The sequence below is a fragment of the Populus euphratica genome, unplaced genomic scaffold (assembly GCF_000495115.2).
Source record: "Populus euphratica unplaced genomic scaffold, PopEup_1.0 scaffold29.1, whole genome shotgun sequence".
Taxonomy (NCBI): domain Eukaryota; kingdom Viridiplantae; phylum Streptophyta; class Magnoliopsida; order Malpighiales; family Salicaceae; genus Populus; species Populus euphratica.
The window spans coordinates 344711-356033 of NW_011499888.1; the positions used below are offsets into that span (position 1 = coordinate 344711).

Consider the following 11323-nt stretch of genomic DNA (forward strand, 5'->3'; position numbering starts at 1 on the left):
GGGAGAAACCGCGCCGCCACTGTCCACACTTCGGCACTGTTCACACTGCCCTATAAGGGACTTCAATGTAATTTTTGGAGTTTTAGGGACTGTTTTGTAAATTTTAAATTATTTAATGTAATTTTTATCTAGTTTTGGATTTTTATAATTTGTAATGTGGATGTAAAAAAAAAGAAAAGAAAAGAAAAAAGAAAAAAGAAAAAGAATAAAAAAAATGCATGTGTGTGTGTGTGTGTTTGTATTTGTCTTATGAATGTTTTCTTTTTATTTATGATAAAATTGTAGAGAATAAGAAGAATTTAATATTTTGATTGGATCACGGTGTAGAAGTACAAACTTGTACGGAAGTTGTATTTCTAAAATCCGATGAAAAGACAAAATTTTTAAAACTTCTTTAATACATCAAGTCCATGAAGCAGCTTATCTTAGGTAGGGTGCGTTAGGGGTGCTAATACCTTCCCTAACCACAACCGGTCCCTTAGCCGCGAATCTCTGACAAGACCAGTACAACTGAGTTTCCTAGTAACCTTCAATTAAATACTAGGTGGCGACTGCTAACGAATCCAACAAGATCAAATCAAATAATAACAATGAAAAATCATCGGAGCTCGACAACGCGCGGATTTTTTTTTGACGTGCGACAATATATGATAATAATATTTATTTACAGGGGTAAAATTAAAAATTCAAATCAGTATTATAAAAAGCTTTTCATCCACAAAAAATCAATTTAAATTACAAAAAAAATCTTTATACGGGTATCAACTCGATGGATCGGGTTTTTTTGACCAAAAATACTAGTTTTGACCAGAAATAGTCTGAAACTCATTTTTTTTTATCGCGGTCGATATGGTAGGACCTGCATTAACCCGATGGACTCAGTTTTGATCGAAAATGACGGTTTTGACCCGAAACAGCCCGAAACTCATTTTTCATCCCGGTCAACATGGTGGGACCCATATTGACCCCGTGGACTCGGTACTCTCAAAGATGATTTTGACCCGAAACGGCCCGAAACTCATTTTTCATCGCGGTCAACATGGTGGGACCCATATTGACCCGATGGACTCGGTTTTGGTAGAAAGATGCGGTTGGCTCGAGAAAATATATTTTAAACTCTTTTTTTTTTCTTTTGTTTTGATTTATTATATTTTTTTTGTCATGAATAATAAGATAAAATAACATTCATTCAAAAATTTTTAGTGAATCCAAAATTGAGTTATAACAGAGCTTCCTAGATAGTTTTATATGAGAGAAAACCTTCAAACAAATCAAGATAAAACTAGCATAATCAATAGCCTTTCAGCCGTGATTAATATTGCGCTAGCTGTTTATTAGTAGAATTCATAAAAAACCATACAAATTAAAGCAGGTACCAGTAATGTTTACATCTTATCTGGGCAGATAATAAATCCAGTTGACAATGATGAGGTAATTAAGGACTCTTAAACATCAATTCCAAATTAAGCAGGGCACACATGACCACAATATTACCAGATAATATCGTAGTATCTTTATTTTCTGGATTGAATTATATATATATATATCAAAATACCACTTGCACACCAGTTGTCCAATATTTCCTTTTTTTTTTCACCTGCATGAATAAAGCAAAAAATAAAAAATTAAGTAAACACTGAACATTTAGTCCTCTTACTTGAAGGAGCATGCCTCTTCAGCATTCAGTAATAGATAACAAGCAATGCAAAACAAAGAGAAGATAAAATGGAAAGATGATTACCCAAGATGGAGAATCTTCTTGTCATTGTGGGGGTATGCTGTTCCACCCTCAAGCAAATGGGGAGCAAAGAAATTGCGAGAGGCTGCTAATGCCTGGATGGCATTCAGCTCTGCTCCAGTCACCATGTTGGCTTGTTGAAGCCTCTCAACTTCTGCTATCTGAGATTGTTAATAATAAAGATCAAGTTAACCATTTAAGTCAAATGCGTGCTATTATATTTGTTAAGGATATGGAAATATCAAGAGCCTCATCAACATTTGATACGTAAGAGAATTTGGTGTTCTTCATTACCTTGGTCCTAAGACAAACACTTTCATTTTCCAGCTCAATCTCCTAAAAAGAGGTGTTTAAATCAATTCGGACATGAATTAGACAAAAAAGAGGTTCCTAAAGTATAAAATGAAAGTGAGAGCAAGCTAGAAATTACCCTTTTCTGCAAGTACTCTATTTCGGCTAGCAGCAACTCATGCTGTCCCAACAGGCAAGTAGAGGAACAAAAATAATTGAGGACATAAAAAAAACTTTGATACAGCAAAAAAGTTGAGAGCCATTACAGTGACGTACATGATTACTTCTATGCATGTATGAAACAATCGAAAGATATAATTGTTGAAGCAACAAAGACAAGAAATTAAGATCATAAGCCAGTCCTTTTCATATAGGTTAAACTGACTTAAAATACTACCACAGCAAATTTCAAATAATGATCATACGTACCAAGAGGTGATGATATATTAATTAAACGTGACTGAACATTTACATATTTTCTTGCAATTGTATGATGTTTTTACCTTCTTTGACCTGATTCTAGTAATGCCTCTCTCAAGCCTGTTCTCCAGCTGCTTAAGCTCTTTCACAGATAAATTACTTACAGCATCGCCCATTAAGTGCCTACAAGCCAAGAAGGGAAAGCATGAGCAGCACCGAACTGTGATGAAGAGTGTGTAAAAGAAAGGACCATTCAAGGCATGTATGAGTTTCAAAGTCTTAGTAGAGTCATTTAGTATTTTTTTTTAGAGGTCATGAATGATGGATCAAATCTCATTACACCTAGAACGAGAGGGGTTAGGGAAGGGGATCATAGTCTGACAAAATTATTTAAGCTAAACTTTGCATCACAAATTCACATGTTCAGCTAATATTGTGAAAATTAAGTTAGATATTTGTACACAAATTCCTATTAATTTGCTAAGAACAAAATCAAGAGGACGGAAACGTCCCATAGTTTAATAGTTTGTCCATTTTTAGGTTATAACATCAAAAAAGATACAATGGAGATCGTACCTGTTAGAATTCTGTAGCATTTGAATTTGTTGCCGGAGCTTTGCTGATTCTTGTTGATAATACTATATTTCATAATACAGGAAAAGTAAGTAACCTAATGAATCGAGAGAAATTCAAGCACCTGAAATTTAAAACAACTTGGTATAAATTGATAAAGATTAAAATATAGAGGAAGAAAAAGTATACCTGGGCATTGATTTCTGTGATAGAGGATGCATTTGAACTATCTGAACTCGCCTTTTTGTACCTATCTATAGTTGATCTTATGCTGCTACAAAAAATAAACAAAGTTTCTAAGTCCAAACAGCAATGGAACAGGAAAGGATCAATGCAAAAGGATCTGAGATCCATATTTAATTTTTACCGTTTCAAACTTTTGTTTAAGCCGCATTAGGGTTTCATAAACATAATGTTTGATTTACGAATAACATGAAGAAAATTAATCGATATATAATGTAAAGATGTTAGTCGAATGAAAACAAGTGCATGAAAAAGTTGCTTTTACATAATTTCCTTGTCAACCCACCTAAACCTAGTATATATTAATATCATAATACTGTGTATAGAGAATATCAAAAGAACATAACAATGAAACATCGACCACTGCAGTTGTCAACTTTCCAGGACAGATAAGTTCATTTGTATAGAGAACAAGATACTTTCTTGCACCTCACGCGCCAAGTTAACAATAGCAGAACCTTTCCTTGACTTTCCACTTGCCATTACTAAAAATGAAGAAACCGTAGCAAAATCACTATATATATATTCATTTATTACACCAACATAAGAATGGAAACACAAAAGACAAGTACGGAGAGTAAAACATGCTTTTAGGGCGAAGAGAACTGAGAGCAAAGGAGATTTTAGATTTGCTATGGGAAACAAGCAAAGGAGGGGGAGATTTCCAAAGCTGAAAATGGAAACAGGAAGATCGAAAGAAGATGGGATATATAAGCCATTAAAGAGTAAAAGATCAAGATTAAAGAACGTACGTGCTGTGAAGAGCAGATATTGTAATCAATCACACCATTAAAAGAAGAGAAAGGAGTTACCTGTACGTGAACTGGGCACCAAATTAACCCATCCTGCATCAGTACTTGGCATCTTTTTCTAAGTTACAAGTCCGGTTGTGAGTTGAAATTTAGAATTTTTGATCATGGCTAGTTCAGTAGAATTTTTATTTTTTTTTAATCATTGAGAGAGGATAGGCTCTCAAACCCATAATCTCGTGGGTATAAAGCTGGATTTATTGGCTAAAGAATGATCAAGGGAACTTGCTAAGATTTATTTGGTGCCTAATTAGTAATCATCATTATCAAGATTATTAATTAATGTTCAACCAATTGTATTTGAATTTTTAGAATTTAGAAGAATTTAAAACGTTTATCTACTTACAGGAAACGTAGGACATGCATTTTTTTTTATTGATTTGTTAATGCATCTTATTCACAAATATTCTTTGAGAACTCCATAATTATTAATCACTTAAAATGTTGTTGAGCTTAGATCAAAAGAGAGCTTAATTTTTTTTTATTGAATAATTATTGAAAAGACAATTACAAAACCATTCGAAAAGAAGTATAACAAAATGACGACCCAACCACCAGCACTTGGACCAAATCAAAATCAAAGTTAGGAGCAACAGAAGCAACATGAAAAAAACCAGAAGATATTGAAAAACGTGAAGAAAGATGTAAGGATGATAATTTAATCTATCAATTCTAATATGGATAAATAAATATTTTTTAAATTTAATGAATAATAAATAAAATATAGGTATTGTTAAACCTGGCCCAAAATGTATTTGAATTCAACCTAAAATATATATTTATATTATATAAATATATTTATAAAATATTTAGATTTTACTTAATACAAGATAATATATACCTTAATATTGATATAACATACATATATATGAATAATATTTATAATTTAATATATATATAAATCCAAACTCGATAGATACTGACCTGATCTAAATGAATAGATTTTTTTTAGACCTAATAAATATCAAGTAGAGTATAAATATTATTAAACCCGACCTGAAATCTGCTCGAATCTAACCAAGAATATATATTTATATTATATAAATATATACATAAAATATTTAGATTTTATTTAATACAACATGATATATATGTACCTTAATATGATATAAAACATATATATGAATAATATTTATAATTTAGTAGACATATACATACTTTCAATACACATATTAATTATTTTATTTTTTGTTGATTAATTTATAAATATCTAAATTTTTAATCAAGTGAATAATTTATAAATATCTAAATTTTTTATCCAATAAATAATGGGTAGGATATGAATATTAAAAAATCCAACCTGTGAATACTTATTGCCATCCCTGAAGAAAAGAACTATTTGTAAATTCTAAATCATGTAAAAGGTTAAAACTTTTTTTATTTTATTTTTTGATGGTTAGTTTTTTTAGTTAGAAAATTAAAAATCATGAGTTGGAAAAAAGTGAATTTGGGATTGAACATAAACTTATTATCAAAAATTAAATTTTTATTATGATATTAACTATTATACTAAAATCCACATACTTCAGTGAGCTTGTGGTTAATTGCATTTCACTTTCAATAGTTTTTTTTCTCAGAAAAAAGTTTCAATAAATTTTTGTACAACACATAGAGCTTTTTTAAACTTTGGAGCTATGATCAACGAAGGTACTAAAAAAGATTGAACAAAAAGGTTATCATGGGACTGATCATGGAAATTCAGTTCAGGTTTCTATTTATGGAGGAAAGACAATGGCAAATGAATCTCCCTATGTGCCTTTTCACAAGGACTTGAAATAGATTTGCTCTACTTTCTACTTCGTTGATAACCTTTTCCTTGCTAGAGCATTCAATCCGTAAATAAAGTTAAGAGGGAGGAAGAGAATGGATCGACCATTAATGAAGCTTTTGAAAAGAGTTGGAAAAACTAAAGAATATGTCTAGGCTTGTCTCCACTTTGAGCTTTCATTTTTAACTTGTTTGTCTTCACTGACTAGTTTTAAAATCTCTGATCTTATGGAATGAATAAGAGCTAGCAAAAGATAAAAGTCTAAACTGTTGTCAGTGAAAGCTCAAAGTGGAAACAGAAGGTACTGAAAACCGAGCACCCATATTAGCAATGGAATGGGAAAAGGGCCAGGCTTAATCACTCGGAGTGTTGAGTCGCAGCTACACGGTGTGGATCCTCAAAAATTGCAGCACCAAAAAGGTAAAAATGAGAATCAAGACAATAGCTAGGGTTTGCTTTACAATCCGAGGTCTTAATGGAGGGAAGAAGATCAGTTCTGTTAAGAGATCAGAAAGAACTCGTTGCTTTCTTTGCAACTGCTACGTACTATGATAATTATTGCTATCATTATTATACTCTTAAGTGTTTTTCTTATTGATGTTGATAAATCTGTAACTCTTCTTCAACAGGATAGCTAATATTTTAATTGAATTAAACAAATTTTTGCTGTTAAATTTATCTTATTAATTACTTAGAAATATTTAATTTTTTTATTGTAAGTTTTTATATTTTAAAAGTGTTTTTTTTAAACAATTAAGTTTTATTTTTACTTTAAATTAATTTATTTTTAATGTTTTCAAATAGTTTTAATACGTTAATTTCAAGAATAAATTTAAAAAATATAAAAAATATTATTTAAATATATTTCTAAATAAAAAATACTTTAAAATGCAATTACATGAAACAAGCTATTAATAATATGACTATACTTGTTCATGGAAGCCCTAAATGCACTCTGATTTCTAGCATACCAATGTTTGCTTAATTAATTACCTAGACGGGGAAGCCCTACAATGTGTCTAGGCAAATCAATATCATCTTTAGCACCTATAATGGTAGTGAAAACTCACTATAAATAGTAAAATAACATAGGGCAAATCTAAAAATCAGGAACACTTCAAATCTTTAAAGCATCTTTCTTATGAGAATCATGATTTCAATTTACAAACAGCCAAATGTTTGTTATCGTGATTTATAATTAGATCCCATTAGACATGTTAATGAATGCATAGATACTAGATCAGGAAGAAAAAATCATGAAATAAAAGCACTTCAGATCATATAAACCACCAAAATGATCAGCAAAAATAAGGAAAGAAAGCACACTGGAAGATGACAATGAGATCATGATTTCTTGATATGGCCATTTCTTATTTCACATATAGAAGACATGGCTTTATACTCTCGTTCCGGTGATAATTAGGAATTTAAAGAGATGGCTTTTATGCTGCCATTCCTCTGCTAAACTTCCAGTAAAGTCGAGATAATATCAGTATAAAGAAGAAACGAACATATCAGTGTCGGTCAACTGAGATCCAAGTCAAATAGTCTGATCTGACAAACAACTCCTTGGAAAGCCAAAAATCATGGACAGTTTGCATAATTTAGGATATACCCTCCTAATATTTCACCCTTCACTGTCTCTTGTTCTATGAAAGAAGCACTTATTATGAAAAAAGAAGCATCAAACAAGACCTAGTGATCTGTGAGAAAGAAAAGGAGGTTCCCATCAAGATCCAAAAGAAAAGACAATAAGGAGAAGGTAAAATTACTTGTTGTTGGCGTACTCATAGAGACGGCCACGGCTAGAGAAGACGATGAGAGCAACTTCAGCATCACAAAGAACTGATAATTCATAAGCTTTCTTCAAGAGCCCATTTCTCCTCTTGCAGAAAGTAACCTGACGATTGGTTGTGTTCTCGATCCTCTTGATCTCAATCTTTCCTCTTCCCATGTCTACACAAAAGATCGTTTCTTTCATAAACCAATCAAGCTTATGTATTATATATGCGCCAGTGTTCTTAACCTAATAGCTAGCTGATCTGACCTTTACATGTCATGCCTCCCAAAAAAGCATGGAATAGCTAGGTAATAGCAACAGTCTGAGAAAGACTGTAGAGAAGTAAATGGTAAAAAAAATCTTTTTATAAAGAGTAAAATAGAAGATGGGAAAAAAATTAAGAAGAAAAAAAAAGCTTGTATTATTGAAGTTTAAGTGTGTGCAAATCTGTTTCTTTGCATTCTTCAGTGAAATATTTTTCCTTGTGGATGAATTAAATCAACAAGTTAAAGTTGAAATCTCCCCAGAAGACAAAGAAAGCAACTTGATTTCAAGAAAAAGGTGAGATGAGGAAAGAATGCTCGATAAAAGCGTCCAAAATAACTACGAAGAAGGATAGGTTGTTCAGAAAAAAATGATGGATCTGCAAAAATGATTAAGGAGAGAGAGATGGAAGGATAGCGCTTTATCAATGAGGTTTAGCTCAAAAGATCTTGGTGTAGAAAGATGTAAACCACTAGGCAGTATGCATTAAGTGCTTGGACTAACAAAAATCTCCAAAAGAAGAAAGAAACAAACTTTATTTCAAGGAGAAGATGATCATGAGGCGAGCAAAGATGTTCAAGAAGGTTTCCAAAAGGAACTACCAAGAAAGAAATACCAGAAGGACTGGTTGTCTTATATATGCAAGATCTGTAAGAATGATTAAGGGGAAGAAAAAGAAATGGGAGGAGAGCTTGAACATTGAAGCTTATCTCAAAAGATCCAGGTTTTGAAAGATGTAAACCACACTAAGAAATATGGAGGAGGGCAACAAGAAAAGTGGATATATATATGTATGGATGTATATTGTATACCCTTTGATCTGATGAAAATGAGAGAAGGGAATCTAGCATGAGTTAAACATGATTTATGTACTAATTATTTTACTACTATTGGGAGCGTGTCCCATTTTCTTGCACTTGTCTTTCTCTTCATGTCTCTCTTCTCAAATATATATCCACAGTCTTGAGGGGACAACAATAACTCAGATCAGCAGAAGTTGATGGTGATTATACATGAAGCTGAAGTGAAAACGACATGAACTGCCTAAAAAATAAAACCTCAAGTGCATCATCTTAAGATCAGCTGATCAAACTGCTGTGCTGAAGAGAAAGAACTTCAAAATACATTAAAGAAGAAGAAGAAGAAGAAGAAGAAGAAGAAGAAGAAGAAGAAGAAGAAGAAGAAGAAGAAGAAGAAGAAACCCTTGTCTTTAAACTTTTCTCCCATTCATAACAGTGTATTTCTTCAAATTTTTTACATAGAAGAAAAACAAAAAAAGGGAAAAAACCAGATGAAGAAAGCTTGAAAACATGAAGAGCCTAAGTAAAAAAAGAAGAGAAACACGTGAATTTTGCACAGAAGAGAAAGAATAATGTTAAATGAAGGAAATCTAGGGAATGGGCACTGAAGCAAAGAAGATGAGAAAAAAGAAGAGAGAGAGAGATGTTCATGTGTAAGGCAAGGAAGAAGATTCTTTTCTTGTTTTTTCCCTGGCAGCAAAATCTATGATAAAATCTTTGCTTATTTGTGCAAGAAACCATGCAATTATAACAACATATTCATGTTTTCAGAAGAAAGGAGCACAGACCTGCAGGCTTAATTTGGTCACACTCCGGCCTCTTCAGCTTTCGGAAAATTTATTTTGTAGAATTCTGAAAGAAGTAGAAGTGCATATTATGACTTCACTCTTCTTCCCTATTTATAGCCTTTACTTTCTTTGTTTATCTAGACAGAGAAGCAATGTAGAAGAGAGATTAAATGGATAATAATTTATTTTTCTCGTAACCTTTTTTTAAAAAAAAGGGAAGGTGGTGGTGAAAGAGTGAGAGATTGGGGTTATCGTAAAGAAAGGGACATGGGAATTGTTGTGTTTCCGAAAACCTACATGAGATGTTGTAGTTTTAGCTAAAATAAACAGCTTTCGAGGTGTAAATTCGCACCATATACTGCAATTTTTGTTTTTTATATTTAAATCATCATCTTCTTCCTGTGTTTTCCTTGACTTTTATGCCCTCCAAGAACCTGTCTACTGTGGTAGAATCTCAATCTAATGGTTGGAGATTGACCCAACGCATTATGTGAAGAGGAAAAATGTCTATTTACGGCTTGATAGATTAGGGTTCGGTGGTGCTTTTCCACGTCTTATGTGCACTAGGTAGGGCGTGCAGATGAAGACTATAATGGTGTAACTGAAAAACCAACAAGAACGTCTACAATTTTGATGCCTTATAAATTTTGTTCAGTCTACAATTTGATGTTTTCTCGTCCAAGAAACTGTGATCTAAGCTTTGTCAATTTGAGGTTTGATTTTCTTGACTCATAAATGATGGGGAAGGTCATTTAGCATACGGATGTTTAATTATAGCTGTTGGCTACTTTGAAATATTAGAGTTGTTGCAGGAAAACAATAATTTATTTATTATATATATATATATAAATACATAAAGACATTATTAAAAAGAAATAAAATCGAATATAAATATATTGAATTAGCATTAAAACGGAATTGAATTTAGATTTATGAAAGTCCAGGATAGAATATTTTGCTAAACAAAATTAAAGCAATTAAGAATTTAGATTCAAATTGTGTAATTGGGCCACAAAAATATTTGGTTATATATATCCAATTCAATTGAATAATGAAGAATAGATTGCCTTGGGAATCTGAAGTCCTTCTTGCCCGATAGAAGAGGTGCAGCTCAATCCACCTCCCCTGGGTTGCTTTGCTTAGCAGGGCGGGCTAGCTATAACTGTTCCCTAGTTTGTTTGTGGCCCTCCATTTTAAAGTTGCAAAGACGATCTCAGATTGTATTCTATCGAAGCTCATGGTGATATATAGTTGCTTTAACTTCTCTTACAAATACGGGATCCATATTTATTAGGTTAACTAAGTACTTGAAAATAGTTTTCCCACGTAAGGTTAACTGTTGGTATTATCCTATAATTTAAATTTAAATTTTTAGATGAAATTTTTATATATAATTTATATTATTTTAAATAAAAATCTGTTAAATTTGAAACTTATACAAGTCTATACTATATATACTTAATTTTTATTAAATAAATAAAAATAATAAGATTTGAATTTGTGATCATTTAATTATTAAGGTTCTGACATCATATCAAAAAATTATTTTATCTAATAGTTTAAGTTTTTAAGTGAGATATCAATATATGATTTATATTATTCTCTAACACTATTCGAGTATATTTACTTAGAGTTGATTTTACTTAGAGTTGATCAAGTCTAATGCTTTAATCGTAGATTGATAGTTAATTTTGATTGATCCAAGTTGATTTAAATATTAAATTATATTTTGAAAAAACTCTTTACACTGTGTTATTTTAATATCTTAATAGGAAAAAGGGAGCTTTTTCACTCCCTCAGTTTGAATTATATCTTTTTAATTTTTTAAAACATGAAATATTTCACAATT

General features: G+C 31.6%; 1 protein-coding gene across 5 annotated transcripts in view; it reads right to left on the bottom strand.

Annotated features, from left to right (window-relative positions):
* Nucleotides 1-9624, bottom strand: part of STK (K-box region and MADS-box transcription factor family protein) — a 29654-nt gene extending 20030 nt beyond the window's left edge. Inside the window, exons 1-9 of one of the 5 annotated variants that reach the window (XM_011033236.1) lie at nt 9475-9624; nt 7615-7798; nt 3212-3293; nt 3026-3087; nt 2533-2632; nt 2169-2210; nt 2033-2074; nt 1739-1899; nt 1275-1590 (exon numbers count right to left, since the gene is read on the bottom strand). In XM_011033236.1, the coding sequence (XP_011031538.1) occupies nt 1590; nt 1739-1899; nt 2033-2074; nt 2169-2210; nt 2533-2632; nt 3026-3087; nt 3212-3293; nt 7615-7796 (672 nt within the window). In that variant the 5' untranslated portion in view covers nt 7797-7798; nt 9475-9624 and the 3' untranslated portion in view covers nt 1275-1589. Of the gene's footprint in view, nt 1-1274; nt 1598-1737; nt 1900-2032; nt 2075-2168; nt 2211-2532; nt 2633-3025; nt 3088-3211; nt 3297-7614; nt 7799-9474 lie in introns of those variants that run through there. The other 4 variants (XM_011033233.1, XM_011033234.1, XM_011033237.1 and 1 more) reach the window with 4 other exon arrangements.
* Nucleotides 9625-11323: the final 1699 nt, after the last annotated feature.